This window comes from Camelus bactrianus, chromosome 9 (genome assembly GCF_048773025.1).
Source record: "Camelus bactrianus isolate YW-2024 breed Bactrian camel chromosome 9, ASM4877302v1, whole genome shotgun sequence".
NCBI lineage: Eukaryota > Metazoa > Chordata > Mammalia > Artiodactyla > Camelidae > Camelus > Camelus bactrianus.
The window spans coordinates 74,866,253-74,886,492 of NC_133547.1; the positions used below are offsets into that span (position 1 = coordinate 74,866,253).

At 47.6% G+C, this 20,240-nt stretch overlaps 1 protein-coding gene across 11 annotated transcripts in view; it reads right to left on the reverse strand.

Moving 5' to 3' along the window:
- The window catches only part of NOD2 (nucleotide binding oligomerization domain containing 2), a 40,538-nt gene extending 25,441 nt beyond the window's left edge, over nucleotides 1-15,097 (reverse strand). For 5 of the 11 annotated variants that reach the window (XR_012509305.1, XM_074370768.1, XM_045521736.2 and 2 more), the window contains exons 1-3: nucleotides 10,092-15,000; nucleotides 8,743-9,209; nucleotides 2,006-2,111 (exon numbers count right to left, since the gene is read on the reverse strand). Coding sequence is in view for 7 of the 11 variants with exons in the window: in XM_074370768.1 (XP_074226869.1) it covers nucleotides 2,006-2,111; nucleotides 8,743-9,201 (565 nt within the window). In the remaining 4 variants the exon portion in view is untranslated. The other 6 variants (XM_010961755.3, XM_074370767.1, XM_045521735.2 and 3 more) reach the window with 6 other exon arrangements.
- Nucleotides 15,098-20,240: the final 5,143 nt, after the last annotated feature.

Consider the following 20,240-nt stretch of genomic DNA (forward strand, 5'->3'; position numbering starts at 1 on the left):
ATCCACATTTTCAAGGATTATTTTATGAAGAAATGAGATAAAACAGAGTTTAGAAGAATGGTGACATACCCTCCCAAAATGGTGTTTATTATCATTATTATTATTGGGTGTGGGAGATACAACGGTCCTAGATGTCCACATCCTAATCCCCAGGATCTGTGAATATGTTAACTTGCTTGCAAAAAAGACTAGCCAGATGTGATTAAAGGCCCTGAGACAGGAAATGTATCATGTGGGTGGACCTAGCACTGGATGGCGTCTGGGTCACTGGGGTGTCCAGGGCATATGCCCTTGGACAAGATTCCGTGATCAAGATCCACTTCCCCATCCTCTTCATACAACCCTCTGCAATAAAATTCTCATGTGTAGGATGTGTCCAAAAAGCTGCTGTTTTTTTCTGTATTATCCTAACACTAACATGTGCAAACCACTCCCTGTGTCAGGGTTTAGTTCTTTTTATAGGAAATGGGGAAGTGATGGTCCAGAGCCCCAGGGTGATGTGACCTCAGAGCATCACAGCCCCACTGCCCCCAACCAAGTACTGGCCCAGTTTTTCTCAACGCAAAGGCTAACCAACAGGTAATTTTCACAGAGCGCTCTCAGCACACAGAAGCTGTGTTTACAGTGGTCCAAAGGACGTGCCCTGTGATTGTGTTTCCTCTTCTGTTCCCAAAGCTAATGATTGGCATTGCTTTTAGCGCTGCTTGGATAAACCAGGAGCACTGAATGAAGACCATAAAATGTACTTTTCCCTCTCTAATACCCTGATTTCCTATACAGGTTTCCCAGCTGCTACCAATGCTATCAAAATTCTCCAGGAAAAAAAAATCTCTCATTTTAAAAATAAACATATATTGTCACCTTTAGAACTGTCACCCTGGGGAATTTTGCACCATGGCACAGTGTTACAACACACGAAGAGCCAGCTGTGCTTGATGACATCAATAGCAAACATTAACCAAGGGCCAAGCTGGCACCACGCTCTGGGCTATGCATCCCCTGTCACGCACCGATGCCTGCGGTCTGTTCTCAAATGAGATGGTGCACACCCAGGCGCCAAGCACAGGCTTCCGGGAATCCTCCCCATAGGCAGGCTCACTGCCCAGAGGGCAGGGCCCAGGGTGATAAATCCACCTGCCAGCACCATGCACAGTTCAGGGGCCCTTGGTGCCAATGAGCCTTCCCTACAGTGACGTGGGAACAAGACATATCAGGCTTGCATCCTCTCTTTACAACTGACAATCTCTTCTCCTAAGAGAAAGCAGAGAAGCAGATGGTCTGAAACCAGATCCATCCTCCTCTACCTCGTCACTTGACCTCCCTGCCCCAGTCTCCACATCTGTAGGGTGGAGAAAACAATACCTAATTCTCAGGGTTGTCGCCAAGGACAGACATCAGCAATAAAGCACCTGGCAGGATGTCTGCGCTGTTCAAGCTGTGTTATCTAAGCCTCTCCAGTTCCTGAGTTGGGGAGGGGACCATGTGAAATGTGAAATACCACATTGTCTAAATCCATTTGGCTCCAGAGTTTCTGATGGTGAGTAGCTAAACTGCAGAGATCAAGTGATACCATCCATCAGAAAGTGTATCCACCAGGGGAGGGTACAGCTCAGTGGTAGAGTGCATGCTTAGCATGCATGAGGTCCTGGGTTCAATCTCCAGTACCTCCATTTTTTAAAAAAGTGTATCCACATCTTTCCAGAACAGATAACGAGAGTACGGCTAGTAAGGAGCACCTGAATTAGCCCTCGGTAGCTTCCTGCAGTGCAGGAAGAAATAAAAGCAAACCCTAATACTACACACAGTAATCTTGTTAATCCTTCTAATAGCCCAGTGAGCCAGTGGTGGTGCCATCCCTAAAATGAGGACAGCGAGTCTCAGGGAGGTTTGCACAGCCAGTAAGTGGGATTCTAATTGACGAGTCTCACGACGGAGTTTTTGTTCCCAGCCACAAATCTGAACAGCCTTTCTTCCACTCTCTGATGAACTGAGAACACATATACACCTTCAAAAGGCAGGGCCAAAGGGACGGGTAATTCCTGAACATGTTGCAGAAGGAAAGCAGCCAATCCGTTTGTCTTCACTGTGGCAAGATTGAGGAGCCTTCTTGCCTGTGGGGAAAGCAAAAGTCATTATTTTTCCAGAGAGGTGTGGGAAGGTTTCTATTGATTACAATGTCATGGGCATCTCTCTTCCACCACAATAAAAGGTCAGAAAAACATCCAAACAACAAGATGCATTTAAAGAAGTCACTCAAGTACTGAATGGTGAAATGGACACTTGAACACACATATCCAATCTGGCTGCCTCTCAAAACCCACTGGAAGAGTGACTAACTGAAACACACACACACACACACACACACACACACACACACACACACACACAAATACATAAACCTATAAACCTACAACAATAGGAAAAACAATTCTGGAAGCCAGAAATCACTTAGATGAGAGGTGATTTCATCGAGAGCCTTGAAATACCATGTTTGCATATGACCCCCATGTTCCCCTCTCCAAACTGAACTGTTCACCTGGGCCTTGAACATGCACATCCACTGCTTACTGACCATCTCCACTTAGATGTCTTATCAACTTAACCTCCAACCTAAAACATCCAAAACTAAAGTCCTAATCAACATGCACATGCCAAATCCATAGCCTTCTTTGTCTCAGCTAATAATATGACCCCCATCCTTCCAGTTGCTCAGCTCCAAAGTGTTGGAGTCACCCCTGAAGCCTCTCCCCTGAGATCCACCAACAACTCCTATTGGCTCCACCTCTAAAATGTATCCAGCACAGCACTGCTCACTGGAAGCACAGTGCAGAACACAAATGCAAGACACATGTGCAATTTTGAGTCTTCTACTAGTCACATTTTTTAAAGTAAAAAAAAAAAAGAAATTGATTTTACTATGTCTTATTTAACCCAATACAGCTATAATATTACCATTTTAACATGTAATCAATACAAAAATTGGTGAGCTATTTCACATTCTTTCTTTCATATTAAGTCTTTGAAACAATTTTATTGTGGACCAGCCACATTTCAAGTGCTCAGTAGCCGGATGGTCTATGTCTACCATGTCGTATGCACAGCTGTAGAGCCCCACTCCTTCTTGTCACCTTCCGCCATCCTAGTCCAAGCCACCATTACTGCTCACCTGGAAAACTGCAAAGCCTGCCTATCTGATCTCCCTGCTTCTGTCCCCAGGCACACAATCTACGCTCAACACCATAGTCAGAGTGTAATTCTTTAAAAATGATAGCCAGGTCATACCACTCCTGTTACAAACATCCTAACAGTCCCAGCATTTTCTCAGATTAAAAGCCCAAGTCCAGCTGTAATCTATCAGGCTGCAAACAGGCAAAAGTCCTGGCTGTAACCATCTGGACCACGCTGGTTACTTCTCTGACCTCACCTCTTACTCCTCTTCCCCTGCTCATTCCATTCAGCACACCAGCCTCTGGCTTCCTGAAAATATCAAGCATGCTCCCACCTCTGGGCCTTTGTCCTGCTGTCCCCCCAATTCGAAATTCCCTTCCCCCAGCTATCCACGTGACTCGTTCCATCTCCTTCTAGAATTGCTCAAATTTCACCTCCTCAGTTCTCCCTGACCACTCAGTTTAAAACTGCAATCACTTAACCACCATACCCTGCAACTGTCAAGCCCCAAACCCACTCTACTTATTTTCTATGGTACATATCACTTTCTAACCTACTCTGTCATTTTTTTCTTTTGCTTATTGTCTATCTCTCTCCCCCATCACTGGAATGTGAGCATCTCCAGGACAAAGATCTTTTTCCACTTTGTTTTGTTCTCTGATGTATCCCCAACACTTAGAAGAGTACCTGGCACACAGTAGGCACTCAAAGACTTGAGGAGGATGTGGAGAAAAGGGAATCTTTGTACACTGTTGATGGAACTATAAACTGGTGCAGCTGCAATGGAAAGCAGTATAGAGATTCCTCAAAAAATTAAGAATATAACTACATATGACCCAGCTATTCCACTTCTGGGTATTTATCCAAAGAACACGAAAATACTAATTCTAAAAGGTATCTGCATCCCTATGTTCATTGCAGCATTATTTACAACAGCCAAGATATGGAAACAACCTAAGAATCCACTGATGGATGAATGGATAAAGAAGATGTCGTGTACACACACACACACAGTGGAACACTACTCAGCCATAAAAAAGAAATAAATCCTACTATTTGTGACAAGACAGATGGACCTTGAAGGTCTCATGCTAAGTGAAATAAGTCAGATGGAGAAAGACAAATATCATATGATTTCACTCATATGTGGAAACTTAAAAAAAATGAACAAACAAAATAAAACAAAAACAAACTCATAGACATGGAAAACAGATTAATGGTTACCAGATGGGAAGGGGGTTGGGGAGTCGGCAAAATGGGTGAAGAGGGTCAAAGGTACAGTGATGGATAGTAACTAGGCTTGTGGTGGTGGTCACTTTGTAAAGTATATAGATATGATACACCTGAAACTTAATAGATAGATAAATAAATAAGGTTCTATAATGAGAAAAGAGGAAAAAACAGGAAGGAAACATCAATAAACTAATTAAGAAAAATTTCCAGAACATAAAGACATGAATTTCCAGATTCAAAATGCTTCTTGGGGACCTAGTACATTGGAAGAACACTAAGACACATAGCTGTGACATTTCAGAATGTTAGGGACCAAAGGAAATTTTTACAAGTTCCCAGAAAGAGTTATCATTGGTTTTGAAATTCTTCCAGCAATTCTTCTCTGGGAAAAGGTAGATAAGGGAGTAATGCTCTCAAAAATTCTGAAGGAAAATAATGGCCAAAATGGCAGAATTTTATACCCAGGAAAACTGCCAATCAAATACAAGGGAACTTTTAGACATGTAAGAGCTTAGAGATTTTAACTCCCATACACTCGTTCTAAAGAACTGACTGGAGGACATGATCTACCAAAATAGAGCAAACCAACAAAAAGAAAGGTACAAGAGAACCAACACAAGAGGACCATGCAGGAAATTTCTGGATGACAGCTCCAGCCTACAAGTACAGGGCCACCAGTCCAGAGAGATCGGAGCAGTGTAACTCAGGATTCAGACATGTTAAGAACAGTTACTTCCTAGGTGTCCAGGCAGGCCTGGATCTAACCCTTACCGATACTTGGCTTGTCTGTACCATGGTCTACTATCATTCTTTCTTTTAGCCCATGTTGCCTGGGTCAGCTAAGGACACTCACCTCACCCCACAGAATTGTGGAGCCTGGCCCTGGTCCTGCATGCTGGAAGAGCCACTGGCAAGCTTACAACTGAACATCCAGAGCAGCCCACTTCCTCTGATCATATTCCTGCTGGACACCCAGCCCCTGACTCGCATCTTCCGAACCGGATCCACCAGCTGGAGTGAGCCCTCCATGTCCCAGGACTCACTCATCACCTTGCCCACTGACTTCCCAGATGGGCCCTTGTAAACCCCCAGACCCTGTTCAGCCTCCCTGCTCCTGGAAGTCTTCACCTAAAAAGGAAAGACAATCCTGCCCTTTCCTGACACAGCTACGTTTGTGCTTGCTACTCAGCTTTTCAAAACAAAACTATCCATCGGGGATTTATTTTACAAGGTGTTAAAACTATACAGAAAAAAAGCAAAGAAATGATTAACACAAAAGTCAGGCTAGTGGCATGCAATTGAGGAAGGGAACAGGTGCTGGTAACAACCTATTTCTTCACCTGGGTGATGGGAACATATTTATACCATAACATACGAAAGTAGATACTTTTCTGCAGGCGTGGGTACCTTTCCCAAGTTAAACATGCTAAGTTAAGATCCTCGTGAAGGAGCCAAGCCATTCCATCCGACACTCGCCCCATCAACTTCCGCAGTTGCATGAGTCAGATGGGCAGCTGGTATTACAGCTGGTGTTTAGACTCAGGTTTGCTAACAACTGTTATGCCCAAATGAGTAAATTTACCATGAGAAGCACCCATGTTTCATGTCAGAGAGAGAGGACCACAAGCTTTGGAGACCGGTGGGCATGGATTCAAATTCTGGCTGGGCCACTTCTCAGTGGGTGACTTGGGCAGTTTCTGCATTGTTAAGGAAGAGTGTAGCCACACTACACCAGCGGAAGGCAGTGGTGTGGCTTAAATGAGATAATAAATGTAAAGGGCTAAGCACAGTGCCTGGTACAGTAGACACTCCCTCAGTAAATAGTAATCATGGGTAGTTAGGGATTTAGTTCTTTAACTTGAACTTTGTTTCATTTCACAGCATTTTTTTAAGCCTTCAACCTGCAATCCATGACAGCCACCTCTTTATAGGATATTACAAGGTCAATTTATGAGACTATACAAGGCAGTCCTGGATTAGCGGGGGAGTGAGTTGGATAAACCGCAAATACCACTCACATTAAATCAGAAGTTCAGCCACTGAAGGAAGGCCACCGAGTTAGAGAATCACAGAGAGCCAGAGCTCACAGGAGGCTCAGAGAGAGCTGGATTCTAAAACTTAAGTCTCAGGCAGCTCAGTTCCTTTGTAAACTCATAATTCTCAGATTTCCTGTCTGCTGTCTTTCTACCTGCTCATCTCAGTGCCTATCCGCCATGTTTTTGCTATCTACCTAGCCCTTTTATTAGCCTCATTTTAATGAGCTAATGGATTCTTTTCTCATTGAAATGAAGCCTTTCTTCTTTCCTAATATAAACATTTAAAGCTATAAATTTCCCTCTATGTTCTGTTTTAGCTGCAACCCATAAATTTTCATAAATCACATTCCCATTATAATTTGGTTCTGAATATTTTCTGATTCCCACCTCCTTTGATCCCTGAGTTCTCCTACTTTCTTTTCCTCATTCATCCAAATACTTCCTTTAATCATGCCTGTCCCCTCCAGGGCCTAGAGTTCTAGGCCACCTTCTCTAAACCCCAGAGCATTCCACACTAGACCACACTGTTGGACACTTGATCAAAGGTAAAAAGCACATAATACTGTACATCAACTACACCTCAATTAAAAAAAAAAAAAGATGACAAGCACAATCCTATAACCATGTGGGCTGATTCAATCCCAGCAACAGATCACAAAAAATACCAAGGTAGGTACAATAACAAACATGTCTTCTGTAATTCCCACAAGGCCAGGCTCAAGGAGATGGTGCTTAGGGTACAACTGTAGGTTTCAGCTACACTAGTGAGAGAGGACCGCATCATGTCTACTCTATAAATACTTGGCCATCTTGAACCAGTTTTTTTTTTTTTAATTTTTTATTTTTTTACTTTTATTGTGGGGGGAAGTAATTAGGTTTATTACTTATTTATTTAATGGAGGTGCTGGGGATTGAACCCAGGATCTCATGCGTGCTAGGCATACACTCTACCACTGAGCTATATACCCTTTGGACAGGCTTATTCCATCAGCCTCAACTAGGCTTACCTAAACTCACTTGGACAACACATACATATTTTAAAAAATAGATTAAAAAAAAAGGCTAGAAAGCCCCTAACCCAGACCATCTTATCAATCTCATGTTATTCTAATTCATTCATTCATTCAATAATTCATGTATTTTTTTAAATTTATTTATTATTTTCAGTTTTTTTTTTTTTTTTGAGAGGGAGGTAATTAGGCTTATTTATTTCTGTCTTAATGGAGGTACTGGGATTGAACCCAGGAGCTGTGTGTGCTAAGCAGGCACTCCACCACTGAGCTACACCCTTCCTCTCTAACAATTCATGTATTTCATCAACAAGTAGTTCTTGAGTACCTACTATGTATAATATAAGGTCTGAACACAATAAGCTCTAAGACACAGCCTGGCATGTAGTAAGTATCAAAATAGATTCTGGTTGAGTAAATGAATGAATAAATTAATGATGAACGAATAAGCCAAGGCACTAGGTCCAGCAGTGGCCCTCTCATTAACTACTGTAAGCTCATTCAAACCCTTTTCTGGGCCTCAATTTCCTAATCCATAAAGTGGGGTATTAATGACTGTTCCACCTGCATCACAGGAGGACTGAGGTTCACTATTTGGGGGAAAATAAAACAAAGAGTTTCAGAAATACCCAAAAGATGCTCTTCTGTCCTTGTGAAATAGGATTTTCAGAGGCAATTATATCCCAACTCCAAATGTCTATGATCTAATGCAATTTCATATTAGAAATCCTATGCGGGCATTTAAACTATATTAGTACATAGCATGCTATAGTAATTATTAAATACAGATTTGATAAAATGAATTTTGAGGACCTGTTGAGCTGTTAATTTAAAGCAGGCAGCAATAAAAGTGCACAAGTACAGAATACCACTGAAAACAGAATTGACAGTAGCCAAAGGTAATGCTTATGAGTGTCTGCTATGTGGACACCGTTGTGTTACACAGCTCACCTCACTGAATTCTCCCCAGAACCTTACTGATGTTTCACATATGCAGAATCTGAGACAGGAGAGATTAAGGATGGAGAGTTTCCACAGAGAAGTCTGAAGTCACACGCCTTGAGCCTGTGCCGTCCCGACTCCAGAACCCACGATGCTGGCCACCACACAACACTGCCTCTCATCAGAAGTGGTATGATACCAGAAATCCAGAGCAACTTCTCCCTGCCTGGCTACCTTTAAAGGGGGAGCACCACGACTCACGTCTCCCCGTAGGGCTGACTTCAAGAATTAGTCTTGGCAACTAAGCACCGTTTTCCTGTGAATACTGATTAGCCAAGAGGGACGCGCCTTACCCGCTGGGATGATGTGAAGATAGGCAGCCGGATTTCATCACTTTCGTACCGGCTGATGAAACCCTGCTCTTGCGTCCGGTCCAGCACATCCTCCACGTGACTGTAGAGTCTCCTGACGATGGCTGGCCGGTGCCTCTGGAGGTCACGGACTGGGTGGGGTGAGTGGGGGTCCCAGCAGCCAGAAAGCTCGGGGGGTTGGCTGTCAGCTTGGGACTTTTGCACAGCTGTGATGAGTTGTTCACAGCCCCAACCACCCTTATTCCAGACAGTGTCCAGGAGGCGCCTGGCCAAGTGGGAGAGGGGCTGGCCCAGGAGGCTGAACCCCTCATAGTCCTCCCAGGAGAGAACTTCCCAGGAAAGCAGCCAGTCCAGGATGCTCTCGAAGCCCTCCAGGGACCCCGAGACCAGCAGCTCCACCAGCTGGCTCCTTTGGGCCTGGAAAGCCTCATGAGAGCACATTTCACAATCTGGGGAGGAGAATGAGGTCAGTACAGGAAGGACTTCTCAGGAAGCAGGTGGGGGGTAGGGAAGAGGGCAAGTCAGCTCCCCAACCCCGAGTCCAAGTCAGCCCTGGTTCTACCCTCAGACATCACCAATCCAAGCTGCCCACTGTACAGATGTACAGACTGAGGACCAGAGAAGGCAAAAAACTAGCTCAAGGTCTTGCAGAGGGTTTGAAGCAGTCAGGAGTTAAATCAAGGCCCCTGGCTCACACATCTAGGCTTCACCCCTTGTTTAAGAAGTTTAAAAAGGCTTGAGCTAATATTAGGAACAATGTCTCCCAAAGGACCAGAGAATCTATCCTCTTTGAGGCTGTATGGCCCGTAGGGCCTCTGGCCCTTCCATGCTGGTTGAACTCAGGCTATAGCAGCTCTCTCTTCAATAATAGCTAATACATACTATCCACATGCTATGTGGCAGGCCCCATTCTAAGTGCTTTCACATGTGACTTCATTGACCCCTCCCAACCACTCTGAAGTAGGTACTGGGAGAAGTCCCATTTTACAGATGAAGAAACTGAGGCACAGAGAGGCTAAGTGGCTTGGAAAAAGATAAGGGTTCAAAGCTAGATGAGGTAGAGCTAGGCTTTGAACCCAAGCAGTGCAACTCCAGAATGCATGCCTTTAATTCCCTTCTATTTGGGTACCCCACAGGAGCCCAAGCCCATGACTCTGTAGGTAACCCACCGCTACCCCACGGGGCAGACCCAGAACACTGCCATAAAATCTCCCCCAGGTGAAGCAAAACTCATGGTACAAACTAAGTCACTTCAAAGCTTATGGGTGCACTGATCCCAGTTCACTGCCCCTTCCCAAAGGCCCAAGCCCTCATATCCCCCCGCAACTCACCAGTCACCACCGCACACTATGTGCTGTCACCTCTGTCAGGGGCTTACTCTGGGCTCAGCCGTCAGACTCAGGGTTCTGGAGATTTGCAGGAGGCGATCTCATGGAGCTTCCAGCCCTGGAAGTGTCCCCATGAGGCAGAGAAAATCTCAGCAAGGTCTATTCTGCGACTGTCACGGAGTCCAGGGATGTGGGCTGGTGGCCCACAGAAAATAAAAGCGAAAGGACGTAGGCATGGAAAGAAGAGGAATGCCAGCTTCTTTCTACAAAACAGGGACATTCCAAGGTACTTGAGGGAGCAGACGCCAAGGAGCCTGGAGCAACTGCATCTTTCTTATTGGTTGTTTATGTGTCTAACTCCTTTCCTGGCCCAAGTTGAAACCTGGGTCTTACTCATCCTGGCACCGCTAAGCTTGGCACAGGGCTGGGCCAAGGGGAGGCTCGGAGGGAATGTTCATGAATCAGAACATCTACTGCGGGAGGGGAGGGGCTGGAACATTCTGTGCCTGTCCTCGCGTGCCAGCCAAAGTAAGGGAAAGGAGCAGTCCCCAGCTCAGAACGCTGCCAACACTTAGGCTGGAAGCCTTGTGCTGGCCAGAGGAGGAAACCAAGGCAATGAGGTGACCCGTGGGTCTGGCCACTTGGGAAGGAGGGCATCCCTGATGCAGAGGCCACCGTAAACCTAGGAAGTGACACAATTCTCTCTGGCCAAGCAGGCCTCCTCCCTGTGTCCACTGCCAAGCAAAGGAGTCAAGAGGGTAGAGGTGGGGAGAGGGGAGAGGAGAGAACGGGGCAGGTAGGAGGAGCTCTGAGCTTGACCCTGGAGTGGTCCTCAGCTGTGGAAATGCCAGCCCCATCACCCCCTGTTCCCAGGTCCTAGGGAAAAGAACCACCCACCCCTCCGGAAATAACCCAGAATTTGGGTCAGAGCTCTCTCTCTGACCCAATGCCTGCAGGGCATGTGTGCAGCCAGGAATTAAAGACATTGAAGAGTTAAGATGAGATAGGACAACACCTGCCCCTCTCACCCAGAGGATGCCTGAGGATGGACAGCTGCTGTCTCCTCCACACTGGGAGAGCCTGGACCACCCTGTCCCCCATCGAAGATCATGAGGCTTGGGGAAGCAGGCATGGCCAAGTCATTTGCAGGCAGGCCTTTAGCAGGAAGGCAAGGCTGCGTGGCACAGGACTGGAAGGTCTAGATTGGCCCACAGACCCTACCTCCCTCCTGGGAAAACCCCTAGACAATGGGCACACCCACAGATGTGCTCGCCCACAAGGGGACAAGCTACAAGGAAGCAGGGGCCCTTCCCAAACACACCAAGTCTAGGTCAGCCAGTTGGCTTGAGCCACACATGTCCAGCTAGTGATGTTAGGGAAAAGGTAGAAAGAGGCAGGCCCAAGCCATAAGGTTTGGCACTCTATCCTCCCTGTAGCTGGAAAGTCCCATCTCCGTCCTGGCCTTCTTCTGGAAACCTCGGAGCCAGGAGAATCTCCAAGAACCAATTTGGCCAGCACCCGTCTCTAAGAAGGCATTGTCTTTTCTCATCTAGCAGGGAGGACCAGGCCTTGTTGCTGTCCCCACTACCCAGTTCAGGAAGTTCCTCATTATGTCTAACTGAAGTTTTTCCTGCTTCTGTTTCCACTGGGAATGAGAGAAAACAGATGTCCACTCATGACCTATTTCATTAACACTGTCCCTAAAATCCTGCCTTTTGCCACTTTATTCCCTGCTCAGACTTCCCCTCTTCAGATGAAATAAATCAGCCTCTCTCCACTGCCTTTTCTTCTCTACTTCAATCACTGCCACTTTGGAGTCATTATCGTCTTTCCTCCAGGAAGGTGAGGTCTGTACAAAGAAAAGGGCACTTCCTTGTGGAAACAGAGGGTCAAGTGGAAGGGGCAGCCCACACGGGCCCTCTTTTATCCCCAAGCCAAGTCCTGACACCTCTTTCCTTCCTGAGACACAGCCAACCCAGTTCTCTGGAATCCTGAGCCCATGGATTTACTTAAGTGTTGCAGTCTCAGCCTGAGGCAGCTGCAGACAGGAGAGAGGGAGGCCCTGAAGCACAGCTTCTGGAATCTCCGGGCTCTCAGCTGGGGCCACGCTCCCCTGGGGCACTGGACCCATCCCCCTCACTTTCGGCAGCCAGCCTCCGTTGTAGCCCTCTTCACCGAGCTTCTTTCTGGGAGAGCAGTTCTCACCAGCATACAGACATACTGGAATTTCTCCATCCAACCCCATTTCTCTGTCCATCTTCACAGCAGCTTTTCTTGTCTGTTGTCTGTACTGCTGCCCTCAAGTCCTCCTCTCCTATCCCCTCCAATCGTGTCCCCCTTGACTCCAGCTGCTTTTGTAGTTGTCACCAGTGACCTCCAGGTTGCTGGATTCTCAGTCCTCACCTCGCTGGCTCAGGGCACCAGGAGAAAGAGGCAGACTCAAGCCATCTGTTAATCACTCCCTCTCTCCTCCTTGAAGTACCTCCCTGACTGCCATCCAGAAAACGCCAACTCTCTGGTTTTTCCTCCCATCTCACTGGCTGCTCTTTTCTGTCTCCTTGGCTGGTTCCCAATGCTGAGAGCTCAGAACTCCCTGGTGGGATCTCTTTTCTCTGCATCACTCTCTCCCTAAGTGAGCTTCCCTGCTCTTATGGCTTTAAATACCAGCTATAAGGTGATGATGCCCCAAATTTTATTTCCAGTTCCAACCTCCCCACTAAACTTTTCCAACTGCCTAATGGTCATCAAAACCAAACTCCAGATCTTCCCCCTAAACAGCTCCCATCTCAGCTGATGTCTGCTCTACAGAACAAAAAATCTCTGGGTCATCTTTGACTCCACCTTTCTCTCACATTCTAAATCCTATCTCCCCTACCTTGAAAATACATCCCAAATCCTATCTCCCCTACCTTGAAAATACATCCCAAATCTGAAAATCTCATATTTTTTCACCACCTCTGTGCCATGGGTATAAGGCCCCATGGTCTTTCCTCAGAATGACAACTGTGATCCCCTCACTGGTCCCCCCACCCTTTTGCCCTCACCTCCCTAAAGACTATCTCTTGCCCACAGCCAGATAAACCTGCTAACATCTAGGTCAGAGTAGGTGATGCCTCCGCTCAAAGCCCTCCAGTGGCTCCCACTAAACTCAGTGAACACTAAAGCCCTCCCAGTGGCCTTCAAGACTGCATGCAGTGGATCCCCACCTCTCCACCCCTTACCTCTCTGTGCTCCTTTCCTACTAATCCTCGCCCACCCTGCCCCAGCCACACTGGCCTTGTTTCTAGAACAAGCCAGACCTGCTCCCACCTGTCATGCTTCTGCCCCAGGGCTTCTGCACACGCTCTTCTCTCTGTGGGTGCACTGTCTTCTCCCTCAGATATTCACATAGCTCCCCCCTCACCTCCTTCAAGGCTTTGCTCCACTGTCATGATCTCAAAGAGGCCCTCCCTGACTATGCTTTATAAAATCACAATACCCAGCCCAACACTTCATCCTCCTTGCCTGCTTCATTTTTGTCCATAGTACTTCTCACCACCTGACACACTGTGTATTTACGAATTGGACTGGTGTCCAACTCCTTTCTAGAATACAAACCCCATGAGGGCAAGGAATTTGGTCTGAATTTTTCATTACTATATCCCCAGTGTCTCATCCAGTGCACTGATAAAGACTGTGTGAGTGAATAAAAGAATGAATTCACTTTGCATGGTTCCAGAGGCAGAAGTGAAAGGAGAGGTAGAATCTGCAAGCCACAGATTTTAGCTAACTGAAGCCAGAGCAGCAGGACACTGAACTGTGCCTCAGAAGTAATGAGCCCCCCGTCACTGAGTGTATGCAGCAGAGGGATCCTGCACTGAGTGGGGGCATCAGTGGGCTAGATGGGGTCCCTTCCCACCTGAGATCCCAGTGTGCAGATTGGCTAAGGGGATCTGAGTAACCAACAAACTTAGCGGCAGAGTGATTGGGACAGGAGAGCAAAAGCAACAGGAATGCCACTCTGGTTTTTACAAAGGGGTCAGGGGATTGGTGACATGGTGAGCTTCTCCCCTCTACGGGACAAGGACCCTGTGGCCAGGTAACAGCCCATGGGGAGATGGAGGCCACCACAGGGAACGGCCTAAGAGCTCAGAAAGAGGGAGAGAAGCAAGAGCAGACTCAGAGCCAAGGGTCCAGCTGTGAGAGGCCCTCCTGGAGAGGATGGGAAGGCCTTTTAGTTTGTTGCAAAGCAAGTAGGACCAGATGGCTATTCCTCAATGTGAAGAGCAAAGGAGAGGATGAAGGCACAGAGGATGAGATGCTGTGGGCCTGCCTGGGCAGGGATGGGGGCTGAGCCAGGGTCTCCACACCCACCAAGGTAGGGAAGAGGAGGAGGCAGGAGTCTCCCAGGAGAGTTACCAGACCACAGGTAGGGTTAGAGAGCAAACCGGCACTCTGGCACGCCCACTTATAACAACCCATTCACAGGCAAGGTAAAAGTGGGGAAACTGAGGGAGAGAGGAGGGACTGAACAGAGTAGACCCTGCTCAGACCTGAAGCCTGACTTCATTCCCAGGCCCGCCCGGAACCTCAGGACTTCTCATCCTGCACGTTCCGCCCACCCCAATCCGCCTCCACCCCCAAATCACAGCCTCTCTCCAGACCTCAGAGGCTCCTGAGGCTGAAATTCTCTCCACGTCCCCAAGCTCCTCATCTTCTGTTAACTACAGCCCGGCAGGAGGCTCCCCAATCTCAAAACGCCCCCTTTCCTTCCACCTTCCATCTAGACCCGGGGACTCCCAAAGAGAAAACTGAGGCAGCCCCTCTCTAAGCCCGGCGGCCTGGACGGCTCAGAAGCCAGATGTCCCAGTACCGGAGGCGAACCCCTCAGCGCCTGCCGTCTGCTCGCCGCCCCACCGCTGGGCTCGGGAGCACTCACCACCAGCACACTGACTCCTCCGCGCGCGCCGTGGGAGCTGCGACTCCCGGGCTCAGCTCCCGCCCGGGATGCAATGGGAGCTCGGCCCCGCCCCGGCCTGGCCCCGCCCCTTCCCCTAGATCGTTCTCAACGGAGCGCTGAGGAGGGACCGGGCGCACTGCGGGGCTGGACGACCTGTGCTATGTGACCTGGGACAGATGCGTCCCCTTCCTGAGCCACCTTTCAACCGGAGGGAAGGGAATGGAAGAGTCTCTCAGGACAAGTCCCTTTCCCAACACAGACACAGACACACAGAAACACACACACAGACACACACACACACACACACACACACACACACACACACAGACACACACACACACACACACACACACACACACACGGAGATAAACTACGAATGGAAAAACTAGGAAGGCTGTTGGGACAGTATTAAACCACGCACCCTCTGAGGGTCAGTAAGTCCATAGTCATCTAAAGCCTTAATATTGTGAAGTCCCAGCACAGGGTTTTCCGGGGTGTGATAGTTACATGTTTGGTAAGAGTGGACAAGACATTTAAAGTTCCTCTTTCTACATTTTTCTTTCGATTCTTCTAAGTTCAGGCAAGCCATCTCAGTTTGGCACCAATAGGGCTTGAACTCCTCCCTAACACTGCCTGGTCGACTTAGCTCTGCAACAGTACCTAATTAGAATTTACCACTGCTGTTCTGTTTACATTAAACTTATTGTATTTTCTGATTTCTTACTCTTCCCAGCAAGTGATCACTGGTTTTTCATTGAAGGTATTCATATAAACGTTCTTTTTAAAACATTTGTTCTTGGAAATGTTTAAATGTGAATTCACCTTCAAGGAAAAGAACTGACATTGTCTAGTGCTTTTTACAGACATTAACTCACTTAATTCTACCTATGGAGTATTGACTACCATTACCCTAATTTATAGAGGAAGAAACTGAAGCACAAAAAAGTTAATGAATCTATCCAAATAGTGACAGCAGAGCCAAGGTAGGCTCTGACACCAAAGTTCATGCTCAAACGACTAGCCTACACTGCCTCCAGGTAAATACCTGCACAGGTGGTGCACAGTCGGCTGAGGCTGGGAAACGCTGCATGAAGAGGGACTAAATATACCCCAGGAAAATCATTCCAGATGGTGTATAGATCTTCTTCAAGGATGTTCACTACCATATTATCTATAACAGCAAAAAGCTGGAAGCCTCCTAAATGCCCAATAATAGCAAGTTACTTAGGAAAAGTGACAAAGCAACTGAACCTGGAAAACTTAATTGACTCATTTCTCTTATACCCCACACCCATCCTGGGAGCAAATTTGTCAACTTGACCTTCAAAATATATCCAGAATTCACGCCTTACTCTATCTACCATTACCACCTGGGTTCAAATCACTGCCATCTTTCACCAGGGTATGGCAAGAGCTCCCAGCCATTCTGATGATTCCAAATAATCTTTCTTCAACCCCAGCCTCACACTGGGCCACAGTCTCCATGCTGGGCACCTGCTCCAAGCAGCCCACTGACCCACCAGTGTCCAGACCCTTCCACAACCAGGACGAAATGAATGAACACATGATACACCAGCATCCAGCATCCTTATAGTTCTTGGTCCTCCCATCTCTGTGCTTTGCTTGCTCAGTGCCCCAGTGGGAGGCAACAGGCTGAATAGCATAGGCTTTGGGCTCAAGCAAGCCTGGATTTGAATTTCAGCTCTCTATGTCCTTGGGCGAGTTATTTAAACTTGGCCTCTGTTTCCCTAACAGCTCAGTGGTGCGAATCATCCACTTAGATCTTGTCATGAGGAATACATAGGTAGAGCTTTGCACGTGGTAAGCACTGAACACTCTATAATATGAATGCTATTTATTGAGCACTTACTATATGCCAGGTACTGTACCCTTATCCATCATATGATCCTCACAGCATCTTTATGGAATAGGTACTATTCTTTGTCCATATTCTCAAGAAGAAGAGACTGAAGTTCCAAAAGGTAAATAATTTCCCTAAGAAGACTCAGCTGTGGGATGGTGGACCTGTGAATTAAGCTCACATCCCTTGTTCCCTCTCTGTTGGGACTTGCCTATCCTTCAATGCCCACCTCCCTCAGGGAAGCTTTCCAGACCCCCAATGTCCCCCATGGAAGTCTTCAGTCCTCTGAGCTGCCAAGGAGCAGCCTGCTCGTGGTCTTGTTTGCTCTCAGCCTACATGTTGTTCTGGTTTAGCTCATGCTCCATGTGTCCTTCCTGTTTCTCCACTGCTTGAGACATCCTTTCCCCATCTTCTGACCCAGAGCTTGGCCCAAGTTTGTTGAATGACTTATTAAAAGAGAGACAATGCACGATGGAAAGACACAGGAGAGCAGGCAGCTCTCTACTGAGCTGCCGCAAGCCTGGAGAACCTGATTTACCTGGGGCCCTTGACCAGCCTCTGGTCTCACCCCATCCCCTCCTCAAGACCAGACCCCGCATTTTGTCCCCTCACCCCACCTCAAGCCCTAACCCAACTCCAAGCTCATCAGTGAACTGGGCAGGTCTTGCTGAAAATCAGACAACCAACAAATCCAGCTCCCCTCCTCCACAGACCCCTTACTGTGTCTCCTCTCTCTTATCCCCCTCCCCATATGGTTTCCAGAATCATCTTCATTTTCTCAAATCCTTTGTTATAGCCCCAAGCTTACAAGTTCCACCAGCTGAACAAACTGTCTTTGAAAAACAGCTCCTCGATCCTCCATCATTAGTTCACTCACAGCCAGCCCACATCATGCTTATTTTCAAATTAGAAAAAGGCACTCCTTTTACCTGCATGGACACAAAGCCGGCTTGGCAAAGCGGAGTAAAGGCTGGATTTCAGCCCCACTCCTGCCCTCTTGAGTCGCTCTGTGCAGGGTGCAAACCTTCAAATTACATATGATGGCCCTAAACTCCCACCCAAACTCATCAAAGCCTTCACCTAAGCAAACAGATCTCCCAGGAACACAAGGTGTTTGTGTTCTGCTGATAATTAAAGTTAGATTTTCTCCACATACTAGCCATGAATCCTTACACAGATCAGAAGAGCTGACAGTCCTGAGCTTGCACAAGGCCCAGGAGGGCCAGAGGGCTTTCCCCAGTCTGCAGTGTAGAAATGAGGCCTGCACTCTGGCCCCCCTGCTATGTCTCAGGATAACCACAGCCCCACAGCGCACTCTGTCTGTGACCCTCAGCTTTAAAATCTTGCAGTATTAAGAAACTTTGAGATTTTTAAAAGCCTAACGTGTCTTTACCCAGCTATAGAAAAACAACACTGACACAAACAAGTTTTGCTTCACCTACCAACAAGCACCTCATTGATTTGCAATTTAATTTAATCTCACGTTGCAATTAGGGAAACTGACATTCAGAGAGGGCGGTGGCCTGGCCAGGACTCACAGTGAGTCAGAGCTGAGCTGGAGTCACAGCCCTGATCTCCACGTCTCTGCATTGGCCCACTCATTCATTCACTCACATAATCACTGAGCACCCACTAGGTGGCAGATGCTGTGGTGGGTGCCGGGGACAGAATGCTGACACAGACCAAGTCCCTGCCATCGTGGTGTCTGAGACTGGCAATAAACAAGTAAACAAACAAGCAAAATGATGATAAGTCTTGACAGAAGGGTCAGGGAAGGCTGCACAAAGGAGAGACCATCAAGCTACACCCTGAGGATGAGAAAGAACCCATCATGGAAGGAACCCAGAGAAGGACATTACCGGCTGAAGGAATGGTGAGGACAAAGGCTCTGAAACACGTTTGAGGAACAGAAAGCCCTCCAGGAGGGCTGGTGTGCGCTCAGTGATGCCAGGAGGGGTGCAACATGAGGTCAGAAAAGGAGCAAGCCCCGGATCACGGAGGCCTCAGCAGGGGGTCCGGTTTACTCGGGATGTAGTGGGAGGCCACCACCGAGTGGTCCAAGCGGTGTGAATTCTAGGAGAGACACCTAGACCCTGAGACTCCAGCACTTCCTGTCCTGACCCCTCAGGCCCCTCGGTGTCCCCTCCTCACCATCTGGCTCCAGATGTTGCAGTAGTGGGACACCCACTCCTGTCCCCCCATAACAGTGAGGCCTTGCCTGCCCTGTAGACACGTACATGGTGTAGAGCACTGTGCTGCAGACAGAAGCCAACACCTGGCAGGTGGCCAAGGGGGCATCTCCAGGTCACTCTGGTGCAGCTAGGTCCTTCCTATGCAGGCCAGGCTCCCCTGGGTGCCTGGGGGTTTCCAAAAAGCATTTCCCGCCCCCAGAAGAGGAAGCAGTGGCTTCTACAGACTGTTCCTCATGGCTGCTGGCTGCTGGGTGATAGGCTGACAGAGCTGCAGGGAAGGGCTCAGAGTCCACCCTGGCGTCTGGCAGATTCCAGGCCCGGGCAGAGAGTAACGGAGAAGACTGGAAAGCGGAAGGAGGAGGGGAGAGGGAGTTTTAATCTTATTCTACATAAAGCCCGCGCCTCCCGGCCATATCAGGCCATCGGGAGAGATGCGGTCCCTGTTCTCAAGGGGCTCACCAGCTCGTAGGCACACTGTTGATGGCTCTCCCCTTGAGCTAAGCAGACCCTGTCATGTGTGGATACTGTTTTTATAACAGTGATGGCACTGCAGAGCAGTGGACTGGGTGGCCATTTCAATAAACAAGGCCAGCAGGTGCACATGGGGCGGGGAATTCACTGGCCCGCCTCCCTCACACCACACACAAAAATCTACTTACTCTCAGTGCATGATAGAGCCCCAAGTGAGAAAGCCAAACTAGAATGTTTTTTAGAATAACACGAATTTCCTGCACTTGTACAGTGCTTACTATGTATCAGCGTGCTTTGCACATCTTAATTCATCTGAAGCCTCCCAGTGGCCTGTGAAGCTGTCACAGAAATGGCAATAAGTGGGGAGGGTGTAGCTCAGTGGTAGAGTGGGTGCTTAGCATGCACAAGGTCCTGGGTTCAATCCTCAGTACTTCCGTTTAACAATGAATTAATTAAAAAAAGAAATAAGCCTAATTATACCCGCCACCCCCCAGTTTTTTTTAATTTAAAAAGAAATAACAATAAAGAATAATAAAGGAGAAATGTCCATGATCTTAAGATATGACATTGGCTGTGAAAGATTGATACGGTTGAATACTTTAAAGTTGACAACTTCTATTTATCCAAAGACCCCATAAGAAGCACAAATGCAAACTACAAGATGGGAAAGGATATTGGGAAGTGTATGA